This window comes from Mchenga conophoros, linkage group LG23, assembly GCF_057382185.1.
Source record: "Mchenga conophoros isolate Kocher_MC1m ecotype Shallow Benthic linkage group LG23, M_conophoros_male_GT1.1, whole genome shotgun sequence".
NCBI lineage: Eukaryota > Metazoa > Chordata > Actinopteri > Cichliformes > Cichlidae > Mchenga > Mchenga conophoros.
The window spans coordinates 13,920,714-13,943,665 of record NC_140547.1 but is presented as its reverse complement, the minus strand read 5'-3'; the positions used below and the strand labels follow the sequence as shown (position 1 = coordinate 13,943,665).

Below are 22,952 nucleotides of genomic sequence, written 5' to 3'. Positions count from 1 at the left end.
AGAAGCTCTGCTCCTAAACCATCCCGCAGACTTTTCCTTTGCTGATAAAGCACTCAGACCTCATGTTGTTTAACTTTAACCTCTGTTTTTGCAGCGTGCCAGCGAGTGCCACACCCGTGTACCCGCCTGTACTCTGAAACCAAGAGCGTGCCCGTCTGGGAGGGTGGTGTGTGCCATTACCTGTAAGTCACGTCAAACATACGTCTGCCAATCTGGGCTTGAATTAAATGTTTAAGTGTGGCCTAATGGATCCAATAAAAGTGCCTGCATTCTCTTTCGTAGGTATAAAAGGACATATAAAGTGCAGCAGGATGTGTGTTATCGAGAGATTTGTGAACCGACGCCTTCCAAGAAGAGTCAGAGTGAGTTAAACAATCTGTCTGCGCAATATTTGTAAGACGATAAACAAATGCAATGCTGTTCACAGACTAACTTTAACTGTCTTAACAGCCAGAAGAACAAACACACAACAATAAAGGTTTGTGATTTTTTTTTTCAGCCCTTTTTATGAACTGCTATTGTAGAGGATCACAAGATTTTCAGCACTTACCCTCAAAATGAGACTTTTCTTTTCTCTCTCTCTCTCTAGAGCACTTGGAGCCTGATGAAAGGACTGTCATCACTGTCATGTGAAAAACCTCCTTACTTCAATTTTGGTGTTTATAATCTACTTGAAGTAACTGATTATGGTCATTTTTTGTGCTGAAAAACCCTGTCAGAGCCCACTGTAACATTTCACAAACAAACCATCAACCATCTGAATATGAGGCTGCATCCCGAGAGTTGCCTTTGTAGCTCGCGGTAGCACGATCAGTCAGATGAAAAACGTCCCGCATCACGTATCATTTGCAGTGTTTGCTGACTGAGTTTCATACAACCACATATGGTATGCAAATATGAATCCTAGGCAGTCAACTGCACTGCATCAGAGACCTTATATACCTCATTTCAACGTCCAGTGCTGACACATTCGGAGAGGTTTACGTTTGTGATTCAGCTGCAGGTTTGTCCCTCAGGGAAGTAAAGGCAGAGTCTTTTCCTTACATCAGTCCCATCATCTCCTTACGAAGACAGCAGGAAATGTGTACTTTCACCCTTAAACTGATCTCGTCCTCTGACAATGATGCACAGCGTTTTCTGTGTAGAATATGTTCCTCTGTGTCTCAGCAGGCGTCGCTGCTCACTAATCTGTAAATAGTGTTTATAGGCCATTTTGTAGGTGAATATTTTAATAATAAAAATGTTAAAATGATTCCTGTTGTGTGTGTGTTGCAGTTCTTGCCATCATTTGTCACACTGTGTTGAATCTATCGTGTTTTGACAGCATTAAAAACTATACTAAAAGTATTTTATTAACAGATTAAAGGAGAGCAGTTGTACTCATTTTTAGCGCCATTATACTGTTTTTGGAATCTATTACAGTAGCTTAGCACAATTTAGCATTAGTTCATGGCTCACAATAATCCTTATCTTAAACTGGGTCTTGGTGCAGTGCCTCAGTTCGCCCTCTGTCTGAAACAAGCTGGTTTGGCTCATGTCTTTTAATGTGTTGCCCCTCATAAATGGTTTGAATAGCAAGTAAGTGGAGTTGTGTGCCACAGATGACCATATTAGGGATATCCTGTTTCACTGATAGGCATCATGCAAAGCCAGAGTAGGAAAAAATGTCCATAGGCTATGTGCAAAAGATAGATGTGACCACCTTGGCATCTATATTTTGAAGACTCAGATTTGTAGGCATGACTATATTTGTGTTCGTCTGTTTGTTTTGTGCTTTTTTAGAGCTATAAATTACCATATTTAGAGATTGCTAAGCTATCAGCTAACACTGACAACTTAGTTTATTAGTACTTTTGTGTGGTGCTAATAAAGTGGCATTTATAAATTGTATAGCGGCTCACAGAAATGGAGATATTTTCTGATTAATGCCAAACCAACATCCAAATAAATATCGTGGAATTTCACTCTTTAAACACAGACCGCTTGGATGGTGTGCACTTTACAGCAAGCCAGATGAATGCATTAAAACTGCTACAAAATACACCAACAGCTCAAACATGGTTAAGTGCTACAGTTTAATGACACTGCTTGGTAAAGGTGAAGCCTAAGAGACCGACCAGTAATTATCCGCTTGTTATAAAGGAGGAAATTAACTACAGAGCTCAAAATCTTTACCAGGCTGTAAAAGTATTGTTTATATAGCTGAAATTGGCTATTTTAACATGAGAATCTGCGGAAACTGACTCACTTTTGGAGCCAGCCTTTAAGAATCTGAGCAACTGCAGTTTTTGGTTCACTAACTCTGCAATCTGAAGCTTGAGTTTTGGGCTCCCAACCTCACTCCCTGGCTACTTTTAATATGAGCATCCACCTGTGTTACAGTATAAGTTTGACAGAAAATAAGGAAAAGCAGAATAGGCTCATTTTAAGAAGAGAAAACACCCACAACTTTGTTTACTCTGTTAATGGAGACTTTTTTTTTTTAAAGTTTACTACTGAACGTCACTGCTCTTCTCTTTGTTCCTGTGTGTGTCTGGTTTATTGAGTTACTGAAGCATGCAAAAGTGGGCGGAGATGCAAAATTAAAGACTCCAAATCCAAACTTTAGCTTTAATCATTAAATTAGGCCAATTTGGGACATACTTCATGAAAGAAAACAGAGCATGGGCATGCCTTGGGTTTTGTTAATCAATCACCCCAGTCAGAAAGGAGACTGCTCTATCAGAACATCACCACATAACAAAAGCTTCCTCGCTGCTGTAATTTGTCTGCCTAACGCCCTGTAGTCATGAGTCTCTAGCTCTGCCAAAGTGACTCTTCTAAGCCTCAGGCTATATACAGACAGGGGTCAAATTAAAGGCAAATGTAAACTAAATAAAGAAGAAAAAAAAGATGACGAAGGGCCACTGATCGATGAGAAAATAATATGAATCATATTTACCAGAATTCAAACCAGCTGGAGGCAGATGAAATATTAATTTGCCATATTAGACCCACTTGTTTACTGCCTTAAAGAAAAGCCTCACACCAGAGCCACTGGGGTATTGTTTATATTACAGTGGAACAGCTGATAAGGACACTGCAGTGAGTGTCACAACAACTGGATGTTCTCAAGTAAAGGACATGCCCTCCATGCCAAAAGTCCAAAGCTGAACAGACAGTGAAGCAAGAAATTTCAAAGAAAGCTTCCACTTAAAACGGAGAAGCTGTGCCATCCAGATCCTTTAAGGATTTTGAAAAACTTCTTGACGACCTTAAGTTGTTTCATCAGTATATCTAAGAACTGTTATACAGAACATGTAAACAACAAAGTTGTTTCTCCCTTTCACATCTGCTGGACTCAGAGACCAGTGTTGCTAATCTAGGAAACCTTGTTTCAGTGAAAATGAGCTATCTTGTGTTGGGTTATATGACTGGAAAGAGGTGTTGTTGGTGCTCTGATAATGTTTAATCATAATCATTGATCTCATGAGATCAAATATGTGAATTTCTTTGTGAACTTAAACCTAAAAGATAATGTCATTCCTTTATTAAACAATTATTTTTTTCAGTTTTTCTCCTAAATATATCCGTTTTTAATATTTTTGTTCCTTTTTTCTTTTATTTCCCTTTTATTTCCTAGTAGATTTATTTTTAAACTGCCATTTTTTAATAAAAGAATTTAAAATTTGTCTTGTAAATATTTCCCTCACAATTTATTTAATTTTAAAAGAATAAATATGTCTGGGGGGGTTTTAATCACACGATTTGAACTTTTTCCTTTTCAGTTTGACTTTTCATAAATATTACATTTTGTCTCATAAAATTTCCATTTTTCTTATAAATTTAAATAATTTATATCAATCTGGAACCTTTTGCCATACTTTTTTTTTTTAGCTTTTGTCATTATAGCTTTTTCTTATGCGTTTTTTGTAATTTGCAATCCTTTTCTTTTAAATTTAACTGGTTTTTTTTTTGTAAATTTCCAACCTAAATCACCAACCCAACAAAAAATAACCTTTTTTTAAAGTCTAACATGCCATCTAGATAAAGTCGGTCTTTTTTCCACTTTATGCATTCTTTATATCTTTATTTGAGGCATGCGTATCTTTTAATGTAGAAATTATAATAATATAAATAAATAAATGACATTAACTTGTTGTTTCCTTATTGTCCGCTGGCTGTAATATTTCCGACGGCACGTGAAGGCAGCAGAAGCCAGAGCGCTGCGCGCCCCCGTTGCCCCCCTTCCTGCCCGGAGTGAAAACTGAGAGGAAAAAGCGTCGGGAGCAGAGACCATGGAGGGGGAAAGCTGGATGTATTAGCTAGTTTGCGGCTTAGGGCACTTTTTACTCTTCTTTCGCTTCTACCCACAGAAATCAAAGCGTCTCAATGTGGAGATATCCGGTGTGTATTTTACGTTGCTCGTAAATCTCCTGAACAGTCAAACAATCAACTGCGAGTCGGACCGCGGACGGTTAGCACAGCCTGACTGAAAGTTAGCCCGCTCCGGCTAACTTAGCCCGCTCCAGCTACCACGAAAGGACAAAAAAACCCCTAAAAACACGATAGTGAGTAAGAGTGTCGGGGCTTGAAGTAACTCGTAATGTTGCCTCCCGGGATTAATTTCAGATACGGATGAGAAAGAAATTCTCTGGGAACAGCGAGAACAACAGCGAGCCAGACAACCACCGTCGTTATGCTGGGGTTGATCCGCGGCTCCGGCAGCCCGTCCGAGTCCCGAGTGTGGCCGCACTCGGTGCTCTGGAGGCTGGGGGGCTTCTTCTTCCTGCTGCTGCTGGAAGGGGCCGGCTGCCTGGCCAGCCCGGGCAGCCCCGTAGGCGTCAACAACAACAACAACAACCCCGGAGTCAACATCTACATGAGTGTGGAGGAGGTGAAGAAGCTCCTGGGTAAGGAGGCCTGCATAGTAATCCAGCTGTGTTCAAACTTTGCAATCTGTCCACTTGTCTGTCCACTTCATGTGTTTGTGTGCCCCTCACATCTGTAAATTTAGCTTTAAAACTTGGACGAACTCCACCGAACTGTTACAGCTAATTGTGCAGGTACATTATATCAATGATTTACAGCTGTGATTCTTTTCTATTTTTTTCTAGTGTTTCCTCTGTATTTGTAAAAGTAAAAAAAATTCTCATAAATTCTTACTTTTTATCTGGCAAATTTGTGAGTTTTCTCTTCCAATTGTGTTCGTTTTTCATAAAATAATATTTGTTCTTGAAAAATTGCCCCCTTTCCCGTATATTTCACTGTTTTTGTCTTTTGAAATTGCCCTTTTAATCCTAAATTTGCCCGTTTTTGTCCATTTGATTCGTCAATTAGTTTGTGGGGGTAAATGTTTCAGTTTTTCTAGTGAATTTTCTTTTTTTTGGGGGGGTTCCCCCAAAAAATTCTCTCGTGAATCAGACGTTTTCTTTTACTTTTCTCCTTTTTTTTTAATGTCCTATTTTTGCACATTCGTCTAATGAATTTATCCGTTTATCTAGGAAATATAGGAGTTTAAAAATATTTTAAGTTTATCACTTATGTTCTTGTAAATTGGCAAGTTTTGTCTTAATTTAAGACTTTCTTTTAAAGAATTTTTTGTCTAATTATTTTGTTCTATTTGGTAAATTTGCAAGTTATTTCTTGAATATTTATTTAAATTGTCCTCGTGAATTTATTAGTTGACTGCCAGTGTCACTGATGAGGCATCAGTACTGTACATGTACGGGTCAAAGTAACCTTTACATGTTTCTGATATGTTGTGATATAATTGGTCGTCGTTTTTGTTGTTGTTGTTGTGGTTGGTCAGTTTATAAGGTTGTGTCTCATGATTGTTATGATGTTGCTGATTAGGATTAAATGTACAGTGGCATTAGAACATCAGCAGAATAATCGGAAGTGCTGGTTGTCATCTCATGACTGTGCTGCTGTTGGTGCAAGCCATCAGTGTTATGTTGGTCTAACACTGTCTGAATGTTTAAAATCTTAGTGACAAGGTGAAGCCAGCCTGTGAATCGGTCCTAAGTTGTTAATGGAGGGTTTGCTTTAGAAGTGTTGAACGTGCACTTTGAAACCAGCCATTTACCATGTGCACAGGCTAATGAAGGGGTAGAAGTGTTTGTATGTAATGTCCCCGTGGAGGGAGTAATCTCGTGTTGCAGCTCCTGCTAACTGACGTCTTCCTTTCGATAAACGAGTCATCTTATAGTGGCATCAGCAGAATTATGTTGTTTCTGTTGGGGAATCTTTTGGGAAGTACCTCCAGCTGCATCCAGCTTTTTTAACAGGACCGTGTGCTGGTAAACCTCCCTGTGTATGGGCCTAATTTATAGCAGGGACTTTTGGGATGTGGTGTTAAATCATTTGTTTGAGAATGACCGGCACTGTTGTTTGATTAGTTATTGAACAAGTGTTTTTTTTTTTGTTTTTTTTGTGAGGTTACGTGTATTTACCGCATCACCAGGGATTAGCAGATTTAAAAACAAAAAAAATTACAATACCCTTGAGATATTTAAGGAAGTTAAATAGGATTTGATGGGGAAAATACCCATTTAGTTTTCTTTTTCCATAGTTTTTGAGCCCTTAAGTCTTCAAGTACAGGAGATGTCACATGAGTCACATGAAGTCGTCAGGGCTGTTCTTCTACATCACTATGTGAATGTCTCCTGTACTTTGAATCTACAGGGGCTCCGAAAGGGTGAAGTAGTAATGTAAATTAAAAAAAAAAAATTGTAATTTTTAACCTTGATGTACTTGGAGGCTTTGTAACACATGAATTCAAATATTCACTAGAAAAAGTTGCATTTCCTGTGAAAATGCAGTGTGAATGCCTTGTAGTGTAATCTGAAAACAGCAGAAGAAGGAGAACCTGTTGAAAAAACACTGTGTAGAAGCTGAACTCTTTGCTGAAAATGGCTCTATTTGAAAGGGCAGTGTTAAGAAAGCAGATTACATGCAAGCAGGGAAGATGTGCGGCAACTGTCACATGTAGGATTCGAACCATTGCCACCGGATCTCACGGCGGCTGCTCATTCCACTGAGCCAAACCAGTTCTGGTCTCAAGCAGAAGAAGCTAAATTGTGCTGAAAATGGGTGAAAATGCTGAATGTTAAGCAAAAAACAGACAAAGAACCTGAAAATTGTCCTGAAAAGAGGTGAATCAGCAGAACCCGGCCTGTCTGCTCTAAGAACGGTTGCTCCATCTCACTGAGCTAAAACATGGCTCAGCTCAGCAAGCTAAACTGGTGATCACACTGATAATGTTGTCCCATTCAGCAAAATGGGCCAAAAAATCGCATAAAAAGCTTAATATCTGAAAAAGTATAGAAGTTATGAGCACCAAAAGATACAGCACGCTTCAGCAGAAAGAGCAGAACAGTTTAAAGTTTGAAAATCGGCTGAAAACTGGGGGACTAGTTAACCAGCAAAGGTCAGAGCAACTAGAATAATAATAACTAGAAAAAGTTGCATTTCCTGCGAAAATGCAGTGTGAATGCCTCATATTGGAATCTGCTGAAAACAACTGAAAAAGCAGAATTATCTGCTGAAAAGAGGTGTAGAAGCGGAAGTGCTTGCTGAAGATGGCTGTATGTGAAAGGGTACACTGAAGAGTGTCAAGAAAGCAGAGCGGAGGCAAGCGGGAAGATGTGTGGAAACCGTCACACGTAGGATTCGAACCTTTGCCAGCGGGTTGAGGCATTCACACATTAATATCATGGTAAAAGTTTCTGTGTGTAAATTTAATATCCTAAACTTAATGTCCAAAAAATATTTGCTGATTTTGAGGGTCAGGGACTTTTTCCAGATTTAATTTTATATGGAGTGACTGTGCCGTGTATAATTGCAGGAAATGTAACGAGAATTTCCTAAATTTTCAAAGAAAGGACTGTAGTCTCCCTGCCAAAGTTATGCCCCCACCATTTCCCAAATTGAGCCCTTGTGTCCTCATGCCACATGCATTCAGTATTTCATTGCCTGCAGCCTTGACTTGTTAACTGCCCCGGCACCAATGTACCACCCTTTGTGCTTTCTCTCTCCTCTCTGACTGGTGTTGGATCGTTGGCTGACTCTGTCCCTTTGGGTTCCCCTTGTTCTCCATCACGTTACAGTTAATCTTCTGCTGCCAGACCAGGGCCTCTCTTGCGGTTTGCCTGAAACCTCATCTGGTTGTACGGCGAAATCTCTTAATGTTTGACAACTATGTCTGCGGCGCTAAAAGTATGTGTGGACAGAATCTTCCATGATGCAGCAGTAACTGCAGGAATTAAACTTGCTTGAGAGTTGAGTTGCCCGGTGTCAGCATCGTAATGTAGACAGCCTGCCGGAGAGTCTGACTGCAGTTTACTTTTGGTTTTAATCAGGTCTCTGTATTTTGTAAGATGTCAAACACATTTATGAAAGCAGATTTATAACATGCATCTACAAAAAAATTTAATTTCATAGGTCATAGTGGGGATAATTCAGTTTCTGCAGTTTTTTAAGACTTCGAATAATTCTATCAGGCATTGTCAGCACTAAGTTGCACTATGCTGTGTCTAAATGTGACATAGTAAAAGTGCAGGTTAATGTGTCTTCAATAGGTTAGTTTGACTCTGAACTGACATTGAAACATAAGTCACAAACCAGCTGATGAGCAACTGTCATTTTATGCAAGGTACAGTAAGTTCATGTGTTTTATTATTCATTGCTGAATCAGTGCTGTCCCCTTATTCACTATAAGAATGCTTTGAGAGCAAGCTGTTGCATAAATAAGACTATCTACAACAATCAGGTTGAGTGGAAACAATGCAGCTTTTACATTTTAGTTAACACCATATGGAAACACCTTTGAAACCCCCAAAGTGGGGGTATTCAGAAGTGCACTTTACCAGCCTTGTGTGCAGGAACATGTCCGTGACTTCAGCTAGAGGGGGCTTTAATCTCCTAAAATAGTTTTCACTACCACAACAGGAAAAGCTTTTATTTAATATAAAGTAAAGCTCTGAACCTGAGGTATGTGCTTGGCCATGTAATTAATGTGTTATTCACACAGCCACTCTGTGTACAGTTACACTGTTAACTGGCCTGTGAGTCAACACATAAGACTCTTTTCTTGGGAATCTTTGGGACAGATCAGAGTAGGAAAAGCAGGTGTAAGTAATGAAATTGGCTGGCCTGTTTTTCAGCATTGTTGCAGGTTGTTGCATTATTTCAACAAACAGAGGGCAACTCATTAAGTTTCAGGAACACTTTGAGTTGTATAGAAATCTATGGGAAAATAGACTCTTGCTTCATGACATCAGTAAACACATTCCTGGTGAGTTTATTGCCTAATTGGCTAGCTTCGAGTCTTGCTTGTGGGAAGGCTGCTTGGTATTTGTGGCCATTGAACCAAGCAAACTGTTGGCAAAGGGAACAGAATTTAGATTTTTTTTTTGGGAAACCCTGCATTTAACATCACTTAGGCAGGTAAATGATCAAGGATCTAGTTGTGTCATCTGCATAACAGCTGACACAAGTTATCAACATTCAACTTCACACTCTGCTTCTGAATATGTTTCTATTGCGGGTCTGTCTTAGTCGCAAATGTAGGTGACACATTTGCATTTACATTACGAGATTGTTGCGGTACAGAGCCATGTATTAAATGAAGCTTCAAAGCAAAGAATTTGTGTCAGATTTTTATCACTGAATTATTCAACGTACTCAATGAATCATTGCTGCCCTAAAGTTGACCTTGAAGGGCTTGGCTAATGTAAACCATATTTTAATGTTATGTTAACATGACCCCAGTCTACACCCCCCAACAAAGTATTATCAGAATTTATTCAAAGTTTTTCGAGCTATCAGCAGCAAACACTACCAAAATCATTAACTTTTTGGTAACGGTAATAAAAGTGGACCAAATGTAGAGCCTTGAGGAACACCGCAATTAAAAATGGAGAGCAGAGGAGCTATATTATATATATATAACCACAGAAAAGTTTCCATTAGAGAGGCGAAGGTGGAGAGTAGAGCTCAGCATTGTAGATTGTGTAGGAGAATAGTGTTTGACTATGTCAGAGGCAGCATTGAAAAAGCATTGAGAAGTTGTTGTTATAATAATAAAATGTAATATAACCATTTAATGTAGTGTTGGAGTGGTGTGTGTGCGCTCATAGCTGATGGACTGTCTGTTTTATTCTGATAACTCTACCAAACAGTCTGACTCTCAGGGGGCTGGTAAAGAACCGGAAAACTCTCTGCATGGATGACAGACGGGCAGCATCCCTGATTGATTTTGCATATGATAAATGAGTAGAGAACTGTCTGCCTCAAGAATCCACATGCATTCCTACCCTCAGCTCCCATATCAGCTCTTTCTCCAGGCCCACATCCTTGGTCTGAATTGTGTTGCAGCTGTGCAGGTCAGATTAAATTACTGAAGCAGTGCTCGAGCCCCAGGATCAGTTTAAAAGACGAGCCAACTCTTTTTACAAAACGTTACACTCCTCCTGATATGAAGGAGCGCAATGAACTTCCATGAAGGTTGAACCCATAGTTTGTTAATCACATCTGTAAGAAATTACATTTAAGTAGGGAAAGAGTTGGGTCAGTTAAGTAACAACAGATCTTATTCAGAGGAAGAGGAAAGAGGGGAGTGTCTGTTAATCAAGTTATTCTGTTGTCCATAAAACATCAAAAACCGAAACAGGCCATCACTTTCTTACATCAAATATAAGGATGGGAATCAAGAAATAGTTCCATTTGGAATTCTAAGCTGAACATTTATACTTTAAGGCAAAACTTTACTGCTAAAACTTTAACTCACCACCACTTACCAAATGTGAATGTTTACTATAACAGTCTGTTAGATCTTCCATTTTAGAGGCTTTTCAGAAACCTCTTAAAACCACCGTGACCGTTATTGTTCGTTTGGTTTTCACACAGACGCTGCATCACATTGGCCACCTTGGACTGCATTCATGCGGCCCGTGACCCGAGCTGTGACACTGGTTTTACAGGCCTCAATGGCTTTCTTTGTGTCTTTCTCTCTTTCCTGTCATGTTGACCATCCATGCGATTATTTAAAACATGAAGCAAAAATAAGTTTTCTGCACATTCATTTACTGTCACCTATAATAACAACCTCACTGAGCCTATTTTTCCAGGGTACGATCCCCAGTGGGTTAAATCTGTAACACAGAAGATTTTTCTTGGTGGAAAAGCTGCATACAAGATCCTTGTTGTCTAATCTTTGCTCTGTATTAGTGCAATGCTTTTCCAGAGCTCTACAAGTCAAGCAAAACCTTTGCTTCCTCAGACCCCAGCTAAAAATTAGAATTGTGCAGACAAAATGAGCCGTTTTCCTATTAAAATTGTTTTGAAATACTTTTGGGTAAAATGAAATATCGTGATAGAATATGGGTGAAATGCGCATGCACAGTGCCTTTGTTTTCATTCACACATGGCGGAAAAAGCATGGTGGCGACGGAGAATGAGAAGGGTGAAAGCGGATTGTTGAATGAAACGGATGAACCAGAATTGGTTTGTAAAAATAGTGCAACTTCACTGGTGTGGAACTGGTTTGGCTTTCGTCCATCAGATACACACCAAAGCACAATTTTTGGTCGAGCATGCAAGCGGGCCGTTGTTATTACTGTGTTTTTCGGAAAAATACGGCACACTTAAAATCTATCCTTTGATTTTCGGAAAAATCGACAGTGCCCCTCATATCCTGGTGTGCCTTATGTATGAATTCTGGTTGTGCTTACTGACCTCGAACCGATTTTATGTGGTACCCTGCTCAAAAATCTGTCAAAAATGTTTGAGTACGACTTTGCTAAACTACGAAGCCACACCGCTTGATGGATTGTCGGAGCATTACGGCTACCGTAGTCAGGAGCCTCGCGGAGTGATATGTACTGTGCTTCAACATAATATTATCGTATTGTGTGTGTATAACCTCTTTTTAAGTTTTGTGGATATTATACATGGTTATGCTCAGGATATGTCGGCCAATTTCCACTGGAAATGCCTTTTGGTTAAACTGTCAGCAAGGAATTTGCATTTGCAATGTTAAATTTTTATATAGCTTTAATGCACTTAAAAAAAAAAACAGCTGCTTGTTTAAGTGAAAATACATTGATGGGTTTTTTTTGCACTAATAAAGTTGTGGAGTTTTGTCTTGCGTCAGTTATATCGTTATCGCATATTTTCAAATCTATATTGTGATAAATATTTTTGGCCATATTGCCCTGCCCTACTTTTGGGAATGGGAATTACGTTTAATGCATCTAAATTTGTTGAGAGACTGAGTCAGTTTCATAAAGGAAATCCAACAGAAAGCATCATAGTGCTACCAGAATAGTTTTATTATTAATAATAGATTGCATTTATGTAGCGCTTTTCGAGACCCTCAAAGCACTTTACAATTCCACTATTCATTCACTCTCACATTCACACACTGGTAGAGGCAAGCTACAGTTGTAGCCACTGACTGACAGAAGCGAGGCTTGCACCATCGGCCCCTCTGGCCAACACCAGTAGGCGGTAGGTGAAGTGTCTTCTTGCCCAAGGACACAACGACCAAGACAGACAGAGCAGGGGATCGAACCGGTTACAAGATGAGCTTCCCAACCCCCTGAACCACGGTCGTCCTTAAAGGGCCCTTAATAACTACTACTAATAACTACAATATAAATATATCTAATGGCCGAAAAAAAAAGATTTTTAAAGACAAATAAGTGAAATAATGTTTGACATTCTAAGATGTATGAATTATGTTTATTATTGAAACACGTGATATCATAGTTTGGCTGCTCGATAACGCAAGGCAATTTACAACTACATCGTGTATTACATGACTGTATTATTTTGGACATGTTGAATTACTGCTTTGCTGGTAGGTTCACTCTCTGCTGTAGCATGTACAGCACATACACGAACAGCATAAACATCTTAAGGATTCAAAAATCTTAATAAAACTGAAGATGTCTATGATGGGCTGATCAGGCAAGTCTGTGTTATCTTACTTAGTGTTCAATGCAATATATTTTACTTTATAACTTCTTTATTCGTCAGCTTTATCGCTGGTGGGAGGAGCTGGAAAAAATGCTTTTCTTCACATTTAAGCTTGTTGATCAGATGGTTTGAAGGACTGTCACTGGGTTTTTACCTCTGAAGGATTTGATTATGATCACAGTAATGAGTGCCGTTGTTGTCAACTCTGGAAACCCATTTTCTGTTTTAGGGTGCTGTGCCACCAATGCATTGTTTGCTATGTGTCATAGAGATGCAGTCAGTAAGCGTCAAATAGTCTGAACAGTACGTTATGATGAACTGAGGTGCTGTTTCAAGGCCCAGTTTAAGATGAGGATTATTTTGGACTGCGAGTCAAGCAAAGCTACTCTAGTAAAGCTCGAGGAAAAAAAGATGGAGTGAAGATAAATTCAGAAAGACAAATGGAAAGAGAAAGATGCTAACGCCAGAGACGCAGAGGATGAACTGTCAATCATATCAAGGAATATTTTCAAATGTGACTCATTCAAAGATACTCTTAGACTGCAAGAATCTAAGAGCAGCTGAGACGAATAATTTTATTTTAGTAGTCTAACATTAAACATATAAAGCTGGAAATGAGCATAATAGGTTTCCTTCAAAACATATAGATCCTTTCCTTTGCACATCGTTGTTCCTTCCAAGGGGAAAACTTCTAGCTGTGTAGTCATGTTTTTCAGTCTCGCAGTCAGGCGAGTAGGTCAGAGTTGAGTGTAAATCCTCCAAAAATGACAAATAAAGCCAGATCTTTTTCAACATGCAAACTAAGGAGTAAAACTCTACGTCCAGGTCGGGTAACAGGCTTTCCTCCCCTCCTCCAAAGACCTGAAAGACAAAGCCCGGGCTTTGAAAAAGAGCCTGTGAACAGTGAGGAGTGATTGGCAGCAGTATTCATTTCCTTCATGCCACTCTCCAAGGATCCCGTAGCTGAATAGAGGAGCCCCTGCCTTCACATCTTTTGTCTGAAAATCTCTGCACTCAGAAGTTCTGCAAGGCATCAACACGTTTTAGAAGATGGTTGCCCTCCTGTTGAAATCGGAAATATACTGTCATGTTTTCTTTCAGTATTGTAGGATTATTTAATTTGACTTGAGAAATGTTAGGAGCAGGAGAAGCTTAAATCAGATGGAGCCTTTTCATCTTTGTGCTGTCATAAAATAGGTGATATGCTGTGTTAGGGGAATGCACCTCCCTACATCTGACCTCGTGCTCACAACCTAGCCTTTCAAAGGCTGCTGTACAGTCGTGACCAAAAGTTTTGCCAGTGGCCTCACTGCTAAAACTAAAGTTTTATTTATTTGCCAATAAGTTTTTCGATATGTGTGAAATCCTTGTGATTGTTGTTCAATAAATCACAAAAACGTGTAAAAAAACAAACTTTGTGCCACTGCCAAAACCTTTGGCCACAACTGCACACACAAAGCCAAATATAGATGAGGTGGTGTGAGATGAGAGGCCTCTTAAATGACCCTTTTATTCAGGATGAAATGAAACTGCTGATCATTTTCTCAGTGAACTGGTTGATATTTGTTGAGTAAACGAATGAGTCCCTTTTGAGCAAAAAGTAACCATGAATGAGGAGCCTTTTAATAGGACAGTCTTCCCCAGATTCCTCTCCCTGCCTTCATTCGCGTCTGCCCTCGGGCTGCTCCAAGGAAGAAAAGAAAGAAACTGATGTACAGCCTCTTTGAAGTGAGTGAAAGAAAGCCACAAAGATGGTGACTTAATGCGAGTTTTTCTTCTGGCTTTAAGGAACCCTGAAGTTCATCTAGTGCTGTTGTTTGCAGGCCATCTGTAAAAGCTCAGCAGTGCTCTTCGTTCGGGAAGTTCGGTCATGCTAAATTCACATCATTAAGGGGGATTCAGTTTTTTATTCCTAAACTTGGATGCTAAAACTCCTTTTTAGTTACTGGATGTAAAGAAACTTCTAAAAGTGGTTTTCTGCAGAGAAAAGCGACTAAAATGTTTCCAGGGAAAGAGATGATGATGTGTTTTCAAGAAAGAAGATTGATCCCAGTTTAGTTCAGTTTTAACACACGTTTACAGAAAATATGCAAAAGTAAGGGTAAAGTAATGTTTCCGTGAGTGTGAACAAAATAATCAGAAGAGAAAAAAATAAAACTAAATTAAAGAAAAAGTTTTAATGTATTCATTTTGACTTTTTCCTTTCTTATAAATCAAGCCCATAAATCAAATCCCGTTACAGCAATGCACTGTAAGAGCTGAGATGACTAACATCTTCGAGGAGGAAGTAAAAACCACAAGGTTCGTGTATTTTGAACCAATGGAATGATCATCAGTTGAATTCTGCTGCTTTTGTCTCTGGATCAGCAGTTTGGTGTCTGTTTCAGCTTTCTTTCACTGCATGATGTGCACGTCTCCTGAGGCACGAGACCGCTGTCGCCTGGTGTTCCTTTTTTTTGCCCCCAGCAGGCATCACACAGTGGATGCAGACCACCAGGGACAAGCAGTTACTAGAAAAAATGAAAAGATGCCCAGTGTGGAGGTCTTTGGTTGCTCTGACGTTTGTCTTGGTTTTCAGTAATCTGACCCATAAACAGGACTGACTTCACAGCGCTGTTGTAAAGTCTCATCCTGCCCTTCTGCTTGATCTGCATATATTTCCAGATAGTGTAGCCTGCAGAAAAAGCTGTTTTTAATTTTATCAGGGGGTTAAAGACCCTTGATTTTTTTTTTTTTTTTTTTACAGTGACATAGAGACCCTGATTTAACAACTAGAAAATTGTGAGCTTCCTAGCTACTTCACAGGCCTAACAAATGTATCACTCGCACAGCCCAGGAACTGGACTTGGCTTCATTTTCCTGTTCTTGTATTTTCCATAGTACGTATGTGCTCCTAGCGTTATCTTTCTAGTCATCTCCTGAGACTGTAAACGACTCTGTCCCAGCCTGGCCTACATATGATGCACTTAAGCTTCCCACCCCTCAGACCCCTGTACCGCAGCTTTTTTTATGGGACAAACTGGATAGAACGAACTTGATTGCCTGTTGAATCTAACTGTGAGCTAGATGGCATGTCAGGTGACTGCCCGTGGAGAATTGGTAGCTCAGCGCCTCATATTAGAGCCAATGTTATCAAAGCAAAAAAAGCTGGTTATTTGTTTGTTTGATCCAAGCTAAAATTAAACCCTGCCCTACATTACAATTATATACGTCTTTTTCAGTTAGAAAATAATTTAATCTCTTTTTTGGGGGTGGGGGACTTTGGCTGTGGCGTATACTGATTTAAAAAAAAAAAAAAAAAAAAAAAAACACCAACTGAGCCATAGTGTGTTGTCATGCAGGTTATTATTAAATCCTACAAAGCTGTAATGGCGCCAATGGAATTTTGCATATTAAAACACTACAAGAAAGCTGTCATTTAGAACTCTTCTTTTAATGATTTAAAATATGTGCATGATGCTATATTGTGGAGTCATGATTATCCGGTTCTTTTAATATTTGTTCTTGCATACTGTTTTTCTGCGCTAATGTGCTTTTTTTGTGGTCTAGGCAAACTGCTACACAAACATATTCACGTCATTCAGTTGGAGGGGATTTCTAAACTTAGTCTTATTTTAGATGTTACTGCAACAGGCTTCCTGTACCTGCAGCAAAATACCTTTATTCAGACATTATTACCAGTGGAATAGATTTGAAGATTTTGCAGTTGCTTATTGCAACTTCTGGGATATATGCTGCTTTAACTTGAACCTCAACTCAGCTAGCTTTACCTTATTTCCAGTCACACTTGAAAATCAGGCCTTTTCGTTGAGTAGCTCCACTGCGGCTCTGATGTCTTTACCCCCCCGCCTCCTTCCTGTGTCTGTGGATTTGTTTAGAGTTTCCAGTTGATAGGGTTTCACGTGTGCCCTCATTTTCTCCTTCTTTGGCTTGTGTGGCCACTATCTTTCCAGAGAGAAGCTGTAAGGAGTGTTTATCTCCTGAGCACTCAGGGATGGAGGCTTTGGGAGGTACAAGAGGGTCTTTGTTATATCTGCCCTGGACTTTGCCACCTGGCCACTACCACCTTTTGTTCTCCTTTTTCAAAGTCTGCAATGTGATCCACAGCTCGCAGAGGAGTGTTGACTTAAAATGTAGTGACACTCTGCTAAGCTGAATTTCATATTACTGGCTTATTGCTTTGTTTTATAACTGTGTAGATACTGTGCTGTGTATGAAATGAAATGGTTTCACTTTTGATATGAAGGTTTCAAAAATCTTTCTTTCAGCACATTATTCATTATTATGGGGTATTTTATTATTTTTTCCCCCCTTTGTCATTAGTTACCCTGTTCCAGTGGGAAAGCTCCCTACTACAGTAGCTTTGCATGAAACAAAGTTGCTTTGCATGATTCACAGTTCATAATTACATTAGGAAATATTCCAAAAGACTCTTGAAACAAAAACATTGAGGGGAGGTCCAATTTATTGACTCCATTTAGTAGATGTGAGACGTAGCAAACACTGATTGGCTACAGACTCGTTTTTGAAAATGGACATTACTCAAGTGGACATTAGAGGAACTGAAGTTTTTGGCACTTCAGTTATTCAGGTCTGAACCACTAAGAAAAATGTAGGAAGAGGGATGAGAGTGAGTAAGCCCCTCTCCTCTGTCATGGTTAGAATCAGGGTTGTTGTGCCCTTAAGGAAAGTCCTCATATTGTGGTGAACAGCAGAGGACTGATTGTACTGAGCTGCTCTGAGGTGTAGTGTGTCAGTGTGGTGCTCTGTGTGGTTTTATACATCATCTCATGTGGCTTTTATAGGGATTTGAACATATGTATGTTCTTTCTTTTTACATTACTAGTGTCAGACTAGGACGGCGTCCTCAAATGTTCACCAAATCTTTATTCTGAACAGCTTCTTCATGCTATTCATTTTTGTGGTGCATCTCGTTTCTCCTAGATATATAAATCATGCATACTGTATGTTGTTTGTTTTGTTTTTTTACTGACTCAGAATGGACCTTTGTTACATGGCATCCGTCAGAACTTCATTGGTGTGGTCAGAAAGATCATTCCATACTATTCACTAAGATGAGATATACTTGAGATCTATCCCAGAAGCTGGGAAATTCCTGTTGTAGCAGGCAAAACATTAAAGACTACATATAGAAAACTATATACCAGCTTAAACAGAGTAGAGAAATGGCTAAGTACTTTTTTTCCAGTTAACTTGAAGAAATAAGTACAAAAATCAAGTACGAAAGAAAAGCATTTAGAAACTTGAGTATAATACAAGCCTAAAATTAAAATACAAATACAATAAAATTATATATAAAACACTGATTAAGTGTTTCTGTGACTTACTAAAGTAGCATATTTGGATTCTTTCCTTTTCTTTCAAGCTATGCTGTGTTTCATCAAATTCACGGTATTATTGAGGACCAGGAATATGAAGCCTCGGCTCTAAACGTCTGGGATGAGGACTAACTGAAGAACTGGACATCTGTGCTAGTTATACACTTATTCAGGCAACCTCTTATCCCGTCTTTCTAAATAAATGACCACACTGAGCTGCACCAATCACGTGTGGTGCACAATGAGGCAAACGTTATTTTTCATTAATTATATTTGGCTTAATTTGTAGTTAACCACCACAAACCTCCGTAAATCATTATTATGTATAATTAATTTAAATATTCTCCTCCCAAACTTTGCACTCTGAAAGGGAAACTCCTACAAATAAGGCCAGCTCCTAAAATTACAGTGTCTGTACATTTTAGTTGCAAATTATTAATAATATGGCTCCTTGGTAAATCCTGACAGTAGTTCTTCAATGCCAGCTGGCCCTAGTGTTGGTGAATCTGGCCTCAGTAGATTCACTGACTGATCATTGGCGAGGCACATGTGTATGTTGGGAGCATTGCTGGTAATTCTTACCCTCCGTCCTTTTGCGAGCCAAGTGACTGAAAGTGAATGTATGGTTTTATGTCACCAATCCACCATGCTACTATCAGGGCTTAGCAAAGAAGCTTTTGTACAAACACTTCAGCTTTGAAAAGCACTTTAAATGATTTGAGCTGAAGCCTTATTCTTGTTATTACTATAACTTTATTATCTTCGGCTAAACTAGTTTTGAATCCATTTTTCCACAGAGCAGGCTGTGGATTATTTCCACGGTGTCTTACAGTGAAGTGGAGGGAATCTCTAGGATGGAAGGAATGTTAGGAAGGAAAGCAACCAGAAAGAGCAAGCGATTACAACGATCAGCTCTCTGAAAGCAGTGTAATGGTTGAATTACCGAGACATGATTTAAGGGATCTGAACTTTAAAAGAATTTCCATACAATAATACTTCATAATAATATGTTTGTACTTGTTTCTTTGTTACTTAGACACTGGTTACCTCACGGATCTCTGCAAGTTGGGTCATGCACTGCTTTCGTGTCGTTTACTTTGCCGCTGTGCCAGTATATTGGTAGTAATTTCATGCATGAATTTTTTTTAATGAATTCTTCAGATACTTCCATACAAACAGACAAAACACCCACTGTATTAAATCATCTGCTGTTAGGAGCACTGTTAAGTTTATTGACCGGGGCACTGCATTAATTGTGCATCCTAGTCATATGATTATGCAAAAATTAATGTAAGGCTGCAAAAAATAATTCTAGTTTTATATTGCTCAAGTGCTTGGCCTGATAACTGTGGGTTTCTTTATGGATGGGACAAGAAATGTGGCATCGGTGGTGAAATGCTGACGACAAACTGCTTAAATGCTGCAGTGAAACAGAAAAATTGTGCGGGAAATGCCAACAACACTCTCTCAAGTGTCATGCTGGAGAAGTCTGAGTTAGCATCAGAGCTGGTGGCATCTCTAGTTGTTTGATGTGCAAGGCACACCACTAATCAAAAAGGAGTCCTTTTTACACACACATCTCCTGGTAATACTGTTTTTCATTCCAGAGAGCTGAGTATTTAAGTCAGGGATTAAAGTGCAGTGCATGGTTCAACTTCCTCCACCTCAGGAACCACTTATTCCCCATCCTCAGTCTGTGTACACTTACAGGCTGCTGCTGCTGCTGCCACCGCCTCCGATTCCTGTTTTGAAATTCTGGCATTTTGGGTGGAAAGTGCTGTGAGAAACTTGAGCCACTCTCGTCTTCTTGGAGCCTTTATGCCTGGCTGCATAATTTAATTGGTATAAGAGATGTGTGTGGCCTCATGTTGAGACAAGGGGGGCACACAAAGTTGAGCACGAGTAAGGTAATTATTCCTGTTGAGAGGTGCCAAAAGTACAGACATTCTGTACTCAAGTAGAAGTACAGTTACTAGTGTTTAAAAATACTCCAGTAAAAGTTGAACTTCTTTACTCAAGTAAAGGTGAAAAAGTACAAAAGTAGTTCCTCAAAGAACATCTCTACCACCTATTTTTATGCAAAGCTAACTAAACCTTGTCCCACATTAATGTAATAAAGAAATTATATTAGTAGATAGGAATACAAACTTTATGTTAGTCTGATATTCAGTTCTAATAAAGGTACTAAGCTTGAATCAGGTAAGTAGAACATGAGCAGAGGGGAAAAAAAGGAAAATAAAAAATAGCTCTATTTTCTCTTGCCTACATTGTAGAGGTTGTCTTTGCCTCTAAACAGGTGTGGTGGTGGTGGGGGGGGGGGACCCTAAAATCACCTGTAGTGGCTCAGAGTGGGAAAAGAATCACAACTTACAATAATTTCTGTTGAGAGCTGCAGTAGATTTTCTTAGTTTACAGGCTGTGGTAAGGTGACCTGCTGCTCTTTGTGGGTGTACAGAATTGAATTCAACCAGATGTGAGCAGATGTTTCATGAGTTGTCCTGGCTGATTTCCATCCTCTACACTGACAGTATGTTTATGCTGGGGGTCTTTTTCTAGATGGTACAAGGTTCTTACAAGAGTGGATTTCAGTGAATGAATCTCAGCATCACCAGCTAAATTTCAGATTCAGCTCTGCTATTCTTAATGTACCTAACTCTGACCATGAAACCACGGACACTGTGCACACAATGTTCTTTAGTTTAAATCCATCACAGTACAGCAAACTAACCTGTTTGCCCTAAAAAAAAAAAATCAGTCCCTTTATGCTTGCTAGTCTTCTCTAGGGCTAGCTACATGCTGAAGTACTGAGATAGCAACTTATGGACACCTGCAGTCGTTCCGGTGTTGTGTCAAAAAACAACACTGGCCCACTCTAACCTCTGAGTATGACACACGCTTGTACCCGTTTGATCTCGTTTTAGTCGACATTTCCTGGTGATTAATACACAAAAAGGAGTGCCTTTCATGTGTTACTGTTTAGGCTCAAGTCTGCTTGATGTTGGTGGCCTGCAGTGATGAAATAACTCCCTTCAGTTCCGACAAACCAAAAGTAACAAGCCTGTTTTAAGCTTGTAAGAAGTAGAAAGTACAGAAATCAAAAAAAAAAAAAAAAATGTAGTGTGTAAAAGTAAAAAGTTGTCAGACGAAAAAACTCAAGTACAGATACCTGAAAATTCTACAGTAATCGAGTATTTCTGCTTTGTTTCTTCCCACCGCTGTTCCTGTTTGGGCTGTGTGCTCGAATCAGCATGCAGTTCTGAAGCTGCTGGAAAAGCAGAAAACTGATTTCTGATTGTGAGCTGGTGCCGATCCAGGTGCAAACTTGGGTCCTGATATGATCAATCAGATCAAAGTTTCAGCATGTCCCCTCAGAATCAGTTCTTTTTTTTAAAACACAACTTTAATTTAAGGAAGTTATGCATGCATTTTACTTTGAAGTTATGAAAATTTAAAATTACAAGCTAGTCGAGACAAAAACATTTACTGTGAACATTCCCTAGTCTGCCTTTCAGCACACCCCTTTTCTTTCCATGCAAGTCAAATCCCCCTTTTTTTTGATTTAATCATCCAAAGGCTTAGTTTCTGAATTTTACCTTTTCACATGCTAAAAATGTGATCAACAGAAAAAGAGAGAGCAGCTGTCTTGTTCTTTGGACTCGTTAGAAACTTTACGTAACCCTCGTCGCCTCTGTTTTTAATTGAGCCGGTGTAAGAACGCCCTATGACGGGTGCTCTGAGACACCCAGGGGTACTGTGGGAGCCTGGGTGCATTCTTCACTTCTCTTTAAACTAGATATTCACAGACTGATAGACCCTTCTCTGCCAGACAGACTCTTTCAAGGAGTGATAGCACTGCCTTGGGCACTGGTTGGGGGATTTCACCAGCATACATTACACTTTTTGATGGAGTAAAAAAAGAAAAAGAAAAAAAGCTTCTTTAAAGGCTTGAATTCGTTAAAATAAAAGGGGAAGAAACAGCACAGAGTACCAGCCTGCTGAGCTTTCTGTGAATGGTTGCACAGATTGTGAGTGTCGGGTTTAGTTTCCTAGATTGGAAATTATGCTGATATTTTTGGACGCTGTCTGACTTAAACCTTTTGAACTTTTTCACATGACCATTAAGTGTTATTAAGTGCTAACAGCGCAATTAGAGCAGGGCGATATGGCCAAAAATATTTATCACGATATATATTTGAAAATTTGCGATAACGATATAACTGACGATATAATGGATGCGAGACAAAATACAACTCCACAACATTACTAGCGCAAAAAGACAACCTTCCATTTATTTTCACTTAAACAAGAAGCTGGTTTTTATGTACATTAAAGCTTTATAAAAATGTAACAGTGCAAATGCAAATTCCTTGCTGAAAGTTTAACCAAAAGGCATTTCCAGTACAAATGGGCTGACATATCCTGAGCATAACCATGTATAATATCCACTGAAGTTAAAAAGAGGTGCTTTGCAACATTAAACTGCAGTGTGCAGTACGTATGTTTCGGACCATAAGGTGCACGGGATTATAAGGCACATTAAGCGAAACAAAGCAGTCAGATAAATCAAACTTTATTAAACTCATTCTTCTTGCTTCCTCCACTTCTGTACCATTGATTCATTAATGTTGAATTCTCTGGCAGCTGCTCTAT

The 22,952-nt window shown here is 39.2% G+C and overlaps 2 protein-coding genes across 4 annotated transcripts in view; both read left to right on the top strand.

Moving 5' to 3' along the window:
- Positions 1 to 1,246, top strand: part of sned1 (sushi, nidogen and EGF-like domains 1) — a 30,961-nt gene extending 29,715 nt beyond the window's left edge. Inside the window, exons 27-30 of the mRNA XM_085264618.1 lie at positions 95 to 182; positions 283 to 362; positions 451 to 478; positions 590 to 1,246. Coding sequence (XP_085120744.1) covers positions 95 to 182; positions 283 to 362; positions 451 to 476 — 194 coding nt within the window. The 3' untranslated portion in view covers positions 477 to 478; positions 590 to 1,246. The remainder of the gene's footprint in view (positions 1 to 94; positions 183 to 282; positions 363 to 450; positions 479 to 589) is intronic.
- Positions 1,247 to 4,195: 2,949 nt separating this feature from the next.
- ryk (receptor like tyrosine kinase) overlaps positions 4,196 to 22,952 on the top strand; it is a 54,785-nt gene continuing 36,028 nt past the window's right edge. For 2 of the 3 annotated variants that reach the window (XM_085264551.1, XM_085264552.1), the window contains exon 1: positions 4,196 to 4,892. In XM_085264551.1, the coding sequence (XP_085120677.1) occupies positions 4,679 to 4,892 (214 nt within the window). In that variant the 5' untranslated portion in view covers positions 4,196 to 4,678. The remainder of the gene's footprint in view (positions 4,893 to 22,952) is intronic. The other variant, XM_085264550.1, reaches the window with a different exon arrangement.